Source organism: Antennarius striatus, chromosome 1 (genome assembly GCF_040054535.1).
Source record: "Antennarius striatus isolate MH-2024 chromosome 1, ASM4005453v1, whole genome shotgun sequence".
Classification (NCBI taxonomy): Eukaryota; Metazoa; Chordata; class Actinopteri; order Lophiiformes; family Antennariidae; genus Antennarius; species Antennarius striatus.
Window position 1 is genome coordinate 29,064,997 of NC_090776.1, and position 15,267 is coordinate 29,080,263.

General features: G+C 42.0%; 2 protein-coding genes and 1 non-coding gene across 3 annotated transcripts in view; 1 reads left to right on the forward strand and 2 right to left on the reverse strand.

The window, feature by feature from the left end:
* The window catches only part of LOC137596428 (FERM domain-containing protein 5-like), a 39,175-nt gene extending 29,496 nt beyond the window's left edge, over nt 1–9,679 (reverse strand). Inside the window, exon 1 of the mRNA XM_068316958.1 lies at nt 9,578–9,679. Within this exon, the coding sequence (XP_068173059.1) occupies nt 9,578–9,679 (102 nt within the window). The remainder of the gene's footprint in view (nt 1–9,577) is intronic.
* Nucleotides 9,680–10,573: 894 nt separating this feature from the next.
* Nucleotides 10,574–10,645, reverse strand: trnah-gug (transfer RNA histidin (anticodon GUG)). The gene has a single exon. It is a non-coding gene; the product is annotated as a tRNA-His (tRNA).
* A 676-nt stretch (nt 10,646–11,321) lies between these two features.
* Nucleotides 11,322–15,225, forward strand: cry5 (cryptochrome circadian regulator 5). Its single transcript, XM_068317699.1, has 10 exons — nt 11,322–11,530; nt 11,695–11,889; nt 12,126–12,244; nt 12,379–12,533; nt 12,691–12,831; nt 13,011–13,178; nt 13,350–13,490; nt 13,588–13,739; nt 13,825–14,045; nt 14,160–15,225. Exons 1-10 carry the CDS (start codon nt 11,322–11,324, stop codon nt 14,210–14,212), a joined length of 1,554 nt encoding a protein of 517 aa, XP_068173800.1. The 3' UTR covers nt 14,213–15,225.
* Nucleotides 15,226–15,267: the final 42 nt, after the last annotated feature.

Here is a 15,267-nt window from a genome sequence, read left to right on the forward strand (position 1 = left end):
ATCCCTCCTGTTTAATGCAGACCTTTAGAAAACACAGTAGACAACATCATCTTCTGTGATTCGTAACTAGTGTGTACTACACATTACTTGTTGGTGCTAAGAATGCAGCAATGATAAATATTGACCAATTAACCTGAATATTTTTTTTTTAGATGGGGGGAATAACCTGGGAGAGAACCCACGCAACAGAAAAAAATTCTTTCATTCCAATCATCTTAGCATTTTTCATAAATGAAGACCCATTCGGTTGAGGTGGAGGTTTGTTGTGGAGAGGGAAAAAAATGCACTATTTTGGGAAATATGGTTATGTTCTGGCAGGAAAGCATAATACATAAAGCCAATAGATTAACTTAGAATGGAGTGAGAAAACTAACCTGGTGTCAAATAAAAACATTCCAGTTATCAAGACAATTCCAGTAAGTTAGTAAGACAAGATGTCCACATGCACAACACTGACAAAAAGGCAAGAGACAACAAACAACATAACCTCTAACCAATGCTGACTAACAGGATGAGATTGTTGTCACTATGTTAATCATAAACTAATGTATATATCTACATAAAAATGCATAGCAATTTCTGTAATGGCATTACAAAACATGTAATGTCACTGAAAGACATGTCACATTAAGTAAACATGTACGTAACTGAAATTTAGATTGACCTAATGTCATCAAATTACAGTTTAAAATGCTAAAAAGCATTTCTACAGTGAGCGGAAGATGTGTATATAAATGTATAGACATGATGGATATGCTGATTACTAGATAGTAGAATGCGATTAAAGGTCATTCAGGGTTTCACAAGAGCCAAACAAAAAGCAATTGCTGTAAAACTGTTGTCAAACCAGGTGTTTCCAGGTTCTCAACACATGTTATATTGATGGACTGAATTTCAGACGCAGACAGTGTCCATCGTGGGATCTAAATCTCCCTAAAACAACAGTTTTACAGCAACTGAGTAAATAAACTGCACTTAGACAGAACCGGACCGAGTGCTCAAAGCAGCACCATTTAGACATTTACACACATAATCAATACAGCAGTGGCAGAGGCTAATATACAAGACCTGGGACACCAGGGGCACTTCACCCGCCCTAGTCAAACCACTCAGTTTAATTCAAGCGAGAAACACACAAATTACATGCTAAGCAAAAACTGCATGCATTTAAACGTCCACGTTACTGACGTGATTAGGTCTCCTCAGTGACAAAGCAATATGGAGTTGATTAGAACACGGATTAGTCATACGCAGAGAGATACATGTAGTTCTCTGGAACTCACCCTGGCACGACAGAGATGGCAAAACAGGGAACCACACAACACACACACACACATACGCACACACATACGTGTGTGTGTGTGACTCTCATCACTAAATAGTGATGCTTGCATTTTGTTCCTCTGCTGCAAAGCCAACTAGCAGACACCGTGTACTGCCCTTGTGAGACTCCTTGAGTCACTACTCTCGTCTCTGTGGTGTAACGTCTCCATTTTCCTCTTGTCCAGTGCACTTCCTCTTCCTAAGGCAGGACGGTGTATACAGAGTATACTGCAGCAGGACATCAGCTGCATTATTGTTGCTATATTTTAATTATGCGTGAATTGACAAAAAATATTATAGAGAGGAACAAAAAAAACCAAACCCCAAAACAAACGTGAAGTCTGACACGTTCCGAAACACCACCACACAGCACACAAAACCCAAACACAGTGAAAACATCATTAGCATTGTGATTAAATAGCGTGGAGCCAGGAGGAACAGGATCATGAATAACGCATGAGGCCCATGTCTGAGTAAAAATCATGACAGAATGATTTCCCACTTCAGCATGGCTGACATTCGTCTACACAGATGAATGTCAGATGAACCGCTCATGATGTCTGACGTCTTCAGCTCCACAGCAAGCCTCTGCCTCCACCAAATAACCCTCTCCGCTTTCAAGTCAGACGTTAAAGAAGAAGAAAGAGAAAGGCAAAGAGAGAAGCTCTCCAGTGTGAACAAAAAAAAATGACGTGTTATTACTTTGAAGCCTGAGACTTCCCTGCTCTGGAGCCTAAGCAAGGGTGAGCACTTTGGGCGTAGAGACGATAATATATGCATTTATTCTACTAATCTTGGGTCTGCTGCAGCATTCTGAGGACGTGTTGTACTACCTCACATCCTACCGTGGCCTGGCTCACTGCTGTGGATAGAGACCTACAGTACATGTCATACATGAAAAAATGTTGTGAAAATGAGAAATATAGCCACACATCCAGCTCTCAGACCATTTTCTGTGGTAATCTTACCCATAATCTCCTGCTGTAAGTGATGTCATAAGTACTGTAGGGAAATTTAGCTAGAGTCTGGATGCCGTTCACTTCCCCATCTTAACCCACCAGCCCTGTGATGCCTCACAAATATAACATCATTTCATTACATTTCAGCTAGAAAATTAAATGGAGCCATGTGCAGGGTATTTAAATGCATATTTTCACACAAAGTGGTGTGGAAAATTGTGATTGTCACCAGGGTGAAACAATGGGGTGGTAATTACCCTTTCTACGCACTTAGCATGGCCTCCTTACATGGAGAGATTCAGGGGTGGAGCAAAGGGGCACAAGCCCCTTTTGAAATGTGTTTGTCCCTTGAAATGACCATGTCGTGTCATATTTATATCTTATTTAAATTAAAAAAATCCATCCTGGTGTCGGTTGAAACATGTTTTAAATAGTGATGCTGTGGTCATGTTATGTGGGAAATAGGTGACTTAAAAAAGAGATGGTAAAACCAGAAAATCAAATTTCTTCACTATTATACACAGAATTAGTGCTGAACTAAACACTGGGGTTGGACCCCAGCGTTTTCAGCTGCTAACGTGTTGTACCACCTATAGCCTACAGTGAAATCCGTCCAGCATTTAGACTGCTGTGTCACGTAAAGCGTGTCTTTGCTGTATCGTATTGGGTGTCGGGTTCAGGCGGGGCAAGCTCCTTATTGTGTTCAGCTGTAAAGACAGAAAGAAGAAAAAGAGAAATCAAAGGGAAAGAATAAAAGAGGGGTGGAATTCAGGGGCCAATTGTAGAAAAAGCACAAAAAAAGTAGAACCAGACACAATGAAAGGTTTAGACAAAGAGAGAGACGTAGAGCAGAATGTAAAAACAGATCAGAATCTGCAGAATAATCTTTGCTATACTCTGTAGCTCTTTCTGATGCTGCTTGATAAAGAAGCCGGTGATCTGCTGACCTCACTATGGAGCTCTCCGTGCTCAGAGAGAACCGTTTGTGTACCGCTGCAGGCCGACCTTCACCTTGAGAAACACTTATCAATATGGCAAACATGTTCTGCTGTGTTCTCTTGAATGTTATGATTCGGGGTCCTTTCTATGCTGAGTTTTTAACAACTGTAAAGTGTAATGGCCAAAATATTTCTGCAGATATAATATAATATAAAATGTAAATATATGTAAAATACGACTTAATTTTCACAACTTGATGAGATACAGATATGAATTGAAGATTCATGGCTACAAAAGTGTTTCGTAAGCAAAGAGTTAACAATTACTATCAAAAAGTAGAAATTTGAGTTGAACTTTCAAAGTCCTCCTGAGTCATGATCACTAGAATGGGGCAGAAGCAAAAATGTAAATGTAATCTAACTACTCCTTAACTTTGTGCAAAACAAGTTAAAATGGGCTGAATTATTGAATTGTGGGGAATGTAGTTTTGGTCAAAGCACACTTTAGACTTATTTTAGATACTCTGACCTTTTATGCTCTCGCGGCAACATAAAATGATGTGGGGGGCCACTTTTGGCCCCCGGGCCTTGAGTTTGACACATGTGCTGTAATAACCCAAGTCTCTTAGGCTGTGCTTACTCTGATGCAAGTATTTCTGATTTTTTTCCTCCTATATGGCACAGATCAGATATAGTGTAAGCAGAAAGAAAGACATGGAACCTCATACAGAAAACCTACAACTCAAGCAACACGTTTTCTGGCACTATATGAAGCTCATTTTCCACAGACTTGATGTGGGAAATGGAAGGTGGCTGGTTCGAGTCAAAGCATGGACCAGATTATAGAATGTGGCCTGGTAACTGGAGATGTGTCTGGATGTGTGAAATTTATTCAAACCTCAAGTAAAAAAAGTCAAGTTATATCTGATTCAACCACTCAAAATTGCCCTGACCTTACTGCCACAAAACGTCAAGAAAAGCCTCTGAGCTGGTAGAACATTTCATGGGCTGATGAGTCGAAAGTCGAATGGTTTGGAATGTGGGCATAAACCAAATGTAGCGGAATATTCCTCAAAAAAGGAATATTACATTTAAGTGTAATACTGTGGGGGTTGGCTTTCTGCTTCAGGGTCAGGATAACTTGTCGTAAAATGATGGAGGCTTGAATTTGGTTCTCTGTTCGTGTCAGGTCAGCAGTCTGTGAGGTGGAGCTCAATCACAGATGAAACAGCAAGACAAGGCAATGATAATGATGACAAAAGAATAAATCAATCCATAAACTGCTCAGAATAATAATAGTAGTAGTAATAATAATAATAATACAAGGTTTTGGAGTAGCTTAGTCAAAGTCCTGACCTTGACCTCATTGCGATGTAGCAGAACCACGAAGAATTTGCTCCCACTTACAAACCCCCAATTTGGTTGCATTTATGTAAATCTGATGAAAGATCGGACTAAAAAACTCCACCAGAGCAATGTCAGAGCCTGGTGAGTTATAAAAAAACCCCCTACTGCAATTATGGCAGGTGAAGAGCGCATAAATAGCTGTTAAATTCAAGGGATGGATACTTTTTTAAGCTGGTAATCTAGGATGTGAAATATGTTCAGTATCATCAATTTCCTATCACTCCAATTTCAACAGCCAAAATCTTCCCTGACACTTGAAGTGGATTTTAATATGTCAAGAATGTTGAACTGAATTAGAACTATTTAAATACTGATCAGCCACAAAAAAAAAGTTTTTGACATAATTTAGACAATCTAAAAACTATAATAAGGATAAAATGTAAGAAAATGTAGGACTTACCATTATAATAGTGTGAAAGCAAAAAGAGAGCAAACCTTCTCAGACATGAAAACAAACTATGCTACAGCCTCCCTTCCAATTTTAGCAGTAAGAAGAAAACAATATGAGATATGCAAAGAGACCACTTAGGAGACACGAGCAGACAATTTAAATAATGCATTGGCAATGCAAAACAGACGGAGCCCTTTCCAACTTCTGCATTTGGCTTCAAAAGAACAGCCTTAATTTCATTAGTGGACAGTAGGACTTGAGTCGCTGCCAAATGCCTGAACCACTTAGTGATGAAGAATCTATTCTGGTGGAATGCTAGTCTACCATTTATCTTGCTTTCAGTCATTGAACTACATGGTTTGGTTCATGGAGCGAACATTGACATAGAACAAATGGCATCGAACAAAGTAGTCTACTCCCTGACTGGCTGCAGTGGTCCTTCCTCAGATGATGAGTTTTATTTGTGCGCTGTTGAGAGGCGATCAATGTGATTGACCCTGATGGTGAACGCTGATCCACATTTTGTGTTTACTGAGTAAAAAGTGACTAAAACAAAGTCAGTAGATTCTATTTATACACCAGGTGGGGCAGAATCTAGTGACATACTGCTGACTGATGGTAACCCAGAGCTTTATAACCATGATTACATGATTCAAAACCTTTCAGGGTAAAAGTGCTATACAAAAAATATAGTATCATGAAAATCAATCAATTGTTGGTCTTGTTTTTTTATGGAAATGGTTGAAAAGATGTTTTCCTGAAGATGGGTGGAGACGTGTCTGAGGAAAGTTTTTCTTTTAAAACTTTACAAGTTTATGAAATCCCAATTGTTACGTAATCAACCATTTCTAATTACAATAAAATGTGTGCTGAATCTATACGCTGCATTTACAATCATAAATTCTTAACTTTAATTTAAAAAAAAAAAGTAATTGGATCACTTTCTATTACTTTCCCATTCTGAGCACTGATCAACTCTAAGGAGCAGTGCATAGAAAGGAAGGTTCCACTCTGACCAAATTTGACGGTAAAAAAAATCAACTCCTTCTAATGTGGAGGATGTGTCCACTGTGATGGTTTTCCACACGTCGTGTTCAGTGATGCATCATTCTCCATCTTTTAAAACCCTGGCTTTCAAATTCGCTTCTAGGATTCCAGGTAGAACATTTCCACTGATAATCACCACCAACACAACACAACTGAACATTTACCAGTTGGGGTTCTGGCTCTGCTGTGCTTTCTTTTCCTTACATCCAGCTGCTTGTCTACAGCTTATTTTTCCACACCCACCCATATAATCCATAATACAGCCTCATCGATTCCCTCCCAGCCAAACTCTCTGCTGGATAAATCCTACACCAGTCCTGGATTGACGCTTTGAGGGATTGAATTGTGGTGAGAGGCCTCTGAAAATCCTTGAGGGCTGAATAGTTTTGAAATGAAAGGAGAAATCAATGAATATAGGACTTCCCGTGTTTCAAGGGCTATGACGTATCAATCAGCAAAATTCTCAGCGTGGCAATGGGGGGGCAGCAGATACAGAGTGTGAGGATACTACCTTTAAGGTTGACAAGCTGATGGGTGAGGTAAGTGTTCTGCTGCACCATATCAATGTTAGAAATGTGGTCTGGATATAAAACTGATGACATAACAGTTTTCCAAAAGTAAAACATAGACTTTTCAATGGTGGATGGTGGCACAATAGGTCAGAGTAGGTCATAAGCCTCTCCCCCCTGAAGGACACAGGGATTTTTATTCCCCCAAAAGATTGCTGACATTTAGGTAGTCCTTATAATGATCAGATCCACCACCAGATCATTACTGTGCCAGATTCCAGCGCTAAATGACATCACCAGTGCAAGATGACAGCACGTGTTTCTCGGATATTTCGGCTTTATTCTTGTACGGAATCAAATGTCATCAATCTATAACAACAGACCATCTTCAAAAAATAAAATAAAAAATAAAAAGACTTTTCTTCCTTCACCTTTTCTACTCCACGCTGCCTGTCGCCGATTGTTTTTCCAGTTATGAAAGTCATATCCACCATCATTAAGTTATGATGTGATTCCAGTACACCAGTGGCAGGTCAAGGTGAAGGTTAATTGAGCTAAATGGAGCACATGACCATCAATGAGCCCCGTGGGGTTCCTTTATTCTGGGCCACATCTCCAGGGTTTGCAGGGAAGGAAGGCAGACATCCTATTTTCTACAATCACACCCTAATTATAATGTCAATATAACATCCTCCGTGCAGCGGAGAAGTGACATATTCACCTTTATTCATCCTGTCATGTTCACCCATTCTGAGTAAATAGTGATGTGATGTCAACACTGGAGGATCGATTAACCCGACTATCCTGTTGATCAACTTCGACCAGTGCTTCATGAGAAGATGAAGAGCACCGCAGCGTAATACAGTATAATGGTATACAGTGCGCCCTCGCGCATTCGTGCATCAACGCTCGCAACTTCACCTCATCGCGAATTTTTGGTAGGCAGTCACGTGATACCGTACGTGCATTCTATTGGCTGACGGCATCCGGAAGTGCGCTACGTTCCGTGAGTCTCGGACTTACATGAGTCACAAAACGGCTTTTAACAGTCGATAAGAGTGTGGGGAAAAGGTAATACAGATAGGTGGTGGTTTAATATCAGTATGGGGAGGGTTCATAAACGTTTAAATTACCGTAAATAATAAGATAAATAGTTTGTCGTTCTATTGAGGAATTTGTTAATCGCATGTGGTTCCAGGAACATATTACCCACGAGAAACGAGGGCGCACTGTATTTCATTATTTAACACTGTGAAAATAATTAGTTTTCTAAATGTAGCTCTTTAAAAAAACATGTTTGGTTAAAGTTAAAACAACAACAGTTGGTTAAAGGACAAACCGGGACAAATAGCTGCAGACTGATGTGAATATCGCTTCACCCGTCCTTTAAGCACCGCCACCTTAAGTTTTAACATGTTGAAAGGTTTGCTTTGTCTTTGCTGTCACATCAGCGGGACGAACAGGTGGTGATGGTCTTTGTGTGCTGTCATCCCGGATTCAGTAGCAATGGAATCCCACTGAGTAACAATCATCAAACGCAGCACAAGCAACTCAAAGGAGCAGGTTAGACGATGCAGCCGACAGACTCCTGAATGATGCAGCTGCTCTAAAGACGTTGCAGGGACATGAACACACATTGACTGATACGAGGTAAAGACGTTAATCAACTGCTTCCTCCACTCTGTCACTTATAAACTCTTGATCTGTTTACTAATGATATAGTCATGTCTCACCTTCATCCATATCAATGCACTATTGATTTCTGAGACACAATGCTAGAAATGAAGAGGCATTCTCCAAAGCAAGTCTGCTGGATACTCACTGAGTGGCTGATTAATTCAATGAGCAGCATAAATTTGGCATTACAAGAGTAAAAGGGAGCTGAATAAGTAACTCTATTGCAGAGGCAAAGGATACTGATCTACACCACATAATCAAATAAAACAGGTACAGTCAGTTACCATTAAAGGGAACACAAGTAAATCAGAGGTAACCCTTAAGTAGAGTAGAGGCACCTGTATCAATAGAAAATAAAAAACCAACGACGGGCTCGTAGCAGTAGAAACAGGCCTCTAAAGGCCAACGCCGAGAATAAGGAGATTGGTTTCCTACACCAACATCCCAGTGGCACTGAAACAACGAACTTGTCTTTTTTTGCACCCTAAACATTCCAACATCCATCTTTAATAAATGTATTCTTGAATAGGAGTGCAGCTCTACTCCAGTCCATTGTAATGGTGGAATAAATGAACACACACTGTTTGCGCAGCTAATTTTCAACAAGCTACTAAGAAACGGATGATCTCCTCCAAACCTGGCTTTTTGTGAAACCACTTCAATATTTATTGTACAGAAAAAAGGTTGGATCAGTGATTTTAAAGTGAATTCACTTGATTGCCAAAATTACATATAAGGTTTTGTCATAGATGATAAAAGAGACACCTTTCTTTCTTCATTCATTCATTCATTCGGGGGCCCAGAAGCAGAGGGATCTGGTACACCGTAATCAAAGCAGGGTCAATCTGAAGGGCAAACTGACCAATCTGTGCTTCAAATAAACAGCATCTGTTTACACACCAAAAAGCTGTGCCTCTGGTCCCTCTCCCGCTGCCAATGATGCAGAAATCCTCTCTGAGCACTCCACTGAAATCAGATTATCCAGATTCATTTTGCACTACATTGAAATCAATGCATGCATGCATGCAGCTGCAGACACGATCGCACTGTTGTGTCTTATTCCCCATTTCCCACATTTCCAAAACAGTGCTCCTTCATAATCCTTCAATCGTTCGTTACGCAATCGCGGTGCACACCACATGCGGTCATGACGTGTCCGCACAGGTAACGTCGGCAGCCCCATGGATGACATACGTCTGGCAATAAACCCCAAATCAACAGTCGGACATTCGGATGATGGAATGACACCATCCCCGCCACGATATGTGCCGACAGCCCGTCCTCCACAAGGTGATTTTCACGCAGGACACGTTGATCCCGACTGACCTGGATGGTGCAGGTGTACTCCGAGTCGTCCAGCAGCCTCACGGTGCAGTTGCATTCCCGGTCCAAGCTCCTGATGCTGCTGCTCATCAGCCGGCTCAGCATTTTCTCGGTCGTCTGGGTACGGGACCAGGGGAGAAAGGACACACTTGCATGCACACACACAAGTTTGATCTGCGGTGACGTTAACGGCGATCCTGTCCTCTGGTCCAACACCTGGTCAGCGGCTGTGCGGGTCGGTGGCGCATCGCTTCCAGCGCTCAGCGTCCGAGGTTCCCGCGGGAAGAGGGTGCTGCTGCTGCGGTCCTCTCTCCGGTCCGGTCGGGCTTGTCACCCCACCACCACACCTTCTCCCCTACGTCTCCTCACCGTTGCCATGCCGCCTTTTTTATTTTTTTTAATTTTATTTTTTTTACTGCTGGGCGGGATGCGGATGGTGAATGGCGAGTGTGTCAACCAACTGAGCGATGAGTGAGGGGCTGCCTTCAATGAGTTGACGACAGGAGCCGGGATTCCGATAGGCTGCTGGTCGTCGTGACTGAAGCCACATGGTTGGGAATACTAACACGCTGGAGGATGACGCTGATGCACAGCATCCTATGTGGTGGTTCAGGTGAAAGTTTAAGGAAACTTCACTTTCAGCGCAAAAACGCACCGATCTTATGTTTTGTTTTTTTGTTTTTAATGTTTTTTTTTATTTTCTTGCACCTATAAGCAGCCCAGGAGGAGGGTTATAGGAAGCATGAACAAAAACTGAGACATGAAGTCCCAAATGTAAGAGATGAGTTGGTGGAATTAGGTTCATGTACCCCCGCACACATACGCACACACACACAGACTCATCCTCATTCCCTCATAGTGAAGCTGATTTTGAAATCCATGAGACAAAAAACCCAAATGTGCATGTTGGCCACGACGTTAGGTTGCAAATCATTTACGATAAATAAAAAAAAGAAAAAAGAAAAGAACAGCTTCATCTGCCGTGACAATGTCGAACATTGCCGTGACCCGGATTCGAACCGGGGTTGCTGCGGCCACAACGCAGAGTACTAACCACTATACGATCACGGCGAGCTACGATGAGCTGGATGTGGATGGAGGTTGAAAATACGTATTTATACGTAAACTCCCAGTCTGGTACATGGCTGGTGTATTTCCATACATACTGTCCACGAGCATGTTTTATATGTATTACTACATACAGCGCACGCTATTTACGTAGGTATTCAGAAAAGCCGCAATTCTATTGACAACGAAACCAACCTCGCTGACGTAAGAAGCGCTAGCAGTCAGCCACACGGCGGTAAACTTTACCTATCATCTAAACTACAGCGACATCTAGTGTTCGGACTGGCGAACTGCCGGTGGACGCCTTAGGCCTCCACCAGCTCTCCTCTCATTGGCTGATTTAACAGCTGACGTAGGCAGCGTCTGGTTTTGTAACGAAACAACGTGCAGGTTATCAAACGCAGGCTCCATACCACCGAAGAGAATTATTCCTGCCGCGTCGAGTTTTGTTAATCCACTCTATTCCCTAAAAAACGCGAAGTGAAGTCTCTTCACGGGTGTCTTTTGGATTTGATATCTTTTTTTTTACCGGATCGAGTTTGATTCGATAGGAAAAATTGAAACTAAAAACTACCGGCATCCAGCCCAAACAAACTTTTGCATTGCATTTTTGCACCCCCCCCCCCCATTTTTTTTTTGTTTAGGGCTCCTGGTGGATAAAATCTGCACATATACAGACATGTCTCATTCATGCATACACTGGTTCCGCAAGGGACTCAGGCTGCATGACAACCCGGCTCTGATGGCTGCTCTGAGGGACTGCAGGGAGCTCTACCCAGTGTTCATCCTGGACCCTCACCTCCACAGCAGTGTCGGCATCAACCGATGGAGGTTCCTCGTTGGAGCTCTCCAAGATTTAGATTGTAGCCTTAGGAAACTCAACTCCAGGTAGAGTCACACTGAATAAATCCACATCCAAGTTGAGAAAATTAAGACAAAAGAACATGTTAGAATAAAAATCCTGATTGATATTATGACATTTGTTAAGGTCTTGTCTGTGACCACTCGCTGGTTGTTCTGCAGCTGTTCTATTCATGCTGTCACTCTGTCAGGCTGTTTGTCCTCAGGGGGAAACCAGAAGATATCTTTCCTAATCTGATCAACCAGTGGAAAGTAACCAAGCTGACCTACGAGTACGACACCGAGCCCTACAGTCTGAGTCGGGACAAAGCAGTGACCACACTGGCCAAAGAACGTGGAGTTGAAGTCATCTACAAAATCTCCCACACTCTTTATGACACTGACAGGTATTACTCACACTGATCATGTGTTCAGATCAAGGTATTCATGCTTAACCTATATTGATGTCATCATCTACTGGAGGATCATTACAGGACTTCATGTTGACACGATTATGAGTTGTTGTTCAGATCTTCATGTAAGCTATGTCAGTGGAGCTACACACTCTAGGTTTTCTAGTTACTTTGGAAATATTTGTTTGAAATGATTTCTTTTGAGGATCTGGTCTGACATGTTTTCATAGGATTATGGAGGAAAACAACGGGAAGGCTCCCCTTACATATAACCGCATGCAGGCCATAGTGAAGACTCTTGGTCCTCCTAAAAGGCCAATCCCTGCACCCACCATAGAAGATTTGAAAGGTACTACAATTATTACTCATAGACCCCAATACAACTGAATTATAATAACTTTTTGTCAAAATGAAACCAAAACCAGTGAGTTCAAATGTCAAAATTTCAAGGAGTGATTAATTGGGATTTCTCTCCTGTCAAAGATGTTAAGACTCCTTGTTCAGAAACCGATGAGAAGGAATATGGGATCCCTTCACTGGAGGAGCTGCACCATGAAACAGCTGTTACAGGAGAGGAGCTGTTCCCAGGAGGTGAACAGGAAGCTCTGAGGAGACTAGATGAACATATGAAAAGAACGGTACTTCAGCTCCATGCCTGTGTTTTGTTGATGCTGCAGTGTCACCCATCAGCCACTGTGAAATAAAACCAACATCCTTATCTGAATCTCAGACTTCTGACATGCATGCACACAGATATGTCTGGTCTAACACGCTGCACGTATGTTTTCACTTCAGCAATGGGTGTGTAGCTTTGAGAAGCCACAGACGTCACCAAACTCACTGAGCCCCAGCACCACTGTTCTCAGCCCCTATGTGACTTTTGGCTGCCTTTCTGCACGGACCTTCTGGTGGAGGCTGACAGACGTCTATCAGGGGGTGAGCGTCATCACACACGCAGGTTTTGTTGGCAGTGAGACTGTATAATGAAGAATAACTGTTGGTTTAAGATAAAGAAACTTCAGAAAAATAAGATCTGCTGTTGATCAGTGGTTCCAACATTTCCTAACTTTATAGTTTGACCCCATCAAACTGTATTGCATGTCTTTTCTTTACAGAAGAAGCATTCAGATCCTCCTGTTTCCCTGCATGGCCAGCTCCTGTGGAGAGAGTTCTTCTACACCGCTAGCGTGGGCATCCCTAACTTTAACAGGATGGAGGGTAACCCTGTCTGTACGCAGGTGGATTGGGACACAAACGCTGAGTATCTGGCTGCGTGGAGAGAGGTACTGACTTCTTTGAAATACTAATGAAATGACAATAAATAAAAAGAGGAGACAATATGCTTTTACAAGCGTTTTCAGGATAATTTAGTAGCGGCGCTGTTTAATTAATTAGAGTTAATCTAATTTTACCCATGCTAGAAGTTTTTAAATATGTTCCTGATTTCCCTGAAGGCTCGGACTGGTTTCCCTTTCATCGATGCCGTCATGACTCAGCTGAGGCAGGAGGGTTGGATCCACCACCTCGCCAGGCATGCTGTTGCCTGTTTTCTCACCAGAGGAGACCTTTGGATCAGCTGGGAGGAAGGCCAGAGGGTGTGTAAATGAGTTTGCGTTAATTGCTAGAACAGACATGATTTGCACATCCAGACGTTGATGCCTGACCCACACTGTTTGTACTGTTCATATGGAGGTCTTCGAGGAGCTTCTGTTGGATGGCGACTGGGCTTTAAATGCCGGAAACTGGCAGTGGCTTTCAGCCAGCACTTTCTTCCACCAGTTCTTCAGAGTCTACTCTCCTGTTGCATTTGGCAAGAAGACGGACAAAAATGGAGACTACATCAAGTAAGATGGTAACCCCAACATTCCCAATGTTTTTAAAACGTATTTATGTCATTTTAAATAATGTTGTTTTTGCTTTTCTGTGAAGAAAGTACCTTCCTCTTCTTAAGAAGTTCCCACCTGCATATATCTATGAGCCTTGGAAAGCTCCACACAGTGTCCAACAGGCAGCAGGATGCATTGTGGGTAAAGACTACCCGCATCCGATTGTACAGCATGAGGTGATTAGCAAGAAGAACATCCAGAGGATGAAGTTGGCTTATGCCAAGAGGTCCCCAGACTCCGCTGGATCGCCCAGCAAAAAGCAAGGTAATTGCATAAAATGTGTAGGAAAGAATAAACATGAATGTGATTGTCGTTGATGTCTGTCACACTTACAAAATATCTGTTCTTTGTGAAATTTATTGCACGTTTTCCTCCTAGGTGTAAAGCGCAAGGCACCGTCTGTTGTTGACATTATGAAGAAGAAGAAGTAAAGACATTCTGAGACGTATTCCAGTTAAATTTACATTTGCTCAAGTTCAATTCGGGTAAATGATAAAAAACCATGTTCAGTTGTGTATAAATTTTAATTTCCATTCATCTTGTTCAAAGGGTTTACTTACTGCTAATGCAGGTTGTGTCCGCGTCAGCATTATGACCACCAGGGGGCAGAGCAGTTCCATCGCTACCAAAACCTGTCATTTGTATTTTTCTCTTATTCTGCATTAATTTGTGAAAGAGATGCAGGCTGGGTAACCACTCACCGAGGATCTTCATGGCTTTAGTCAGTCTGATTTTGACTTTAGGAAATTTACATTCGTCAATGGAGCAACAACAACTGGAAGAATTTTCTCAGGTCAGCTCAACAGTGAAAAACTTCAGCAGAAGAATATTATATTCCAAACACGTTTATTGTAATCAAGTGATATTTTCTAGACTTACATATTTGAGATGTTTATTATATAAACAACTAAGTTAATATACATTTACCTCGAGTGTGCAGTCATCCCAGCCAAAATGCATTTCCGGCTTTTTCAAAGCTGGCTGCCTATATTACAAAAAGTCCTAACGGCCGTCGTTTCCTTGATCTCTGCTATATTAACACAGGCCCTTTAGTCACTGTGTGATCTTCTGCATGTTTACAATCTTAGTGTGATCGACTGAAGATTGTGCAAGCATTGCGGGACTACAAAAAGCCATGTTGTTGTGTGTCGGTGTGCAGGGCTCACAGCTGTCCCTCGAGGTTAAGTCGTCTTCTGTTTCTGCTTCCTAAGAGCTGGTGTGACTATTCAAAAGATGATGTCACAACTTAAGCAGCGGGCCAGACGGCTGTACAAAACTAAGCTCAGTTTCCACAGAGACCTGTCAAACATCAAAACAAGCTGCTGTCCAACTGTGCATACATGTGGGAGGTGTTCACGGATACATTTGGCCCTCGGCCACTCTGCGAAAACACTTTCAGGTCCTCTCAAACTAAAATAAAACTGTAGCTTTATTCGATATTGTCTAAGACTTTACGACTGCTTTTATCTAACGGATTTGGAATTTC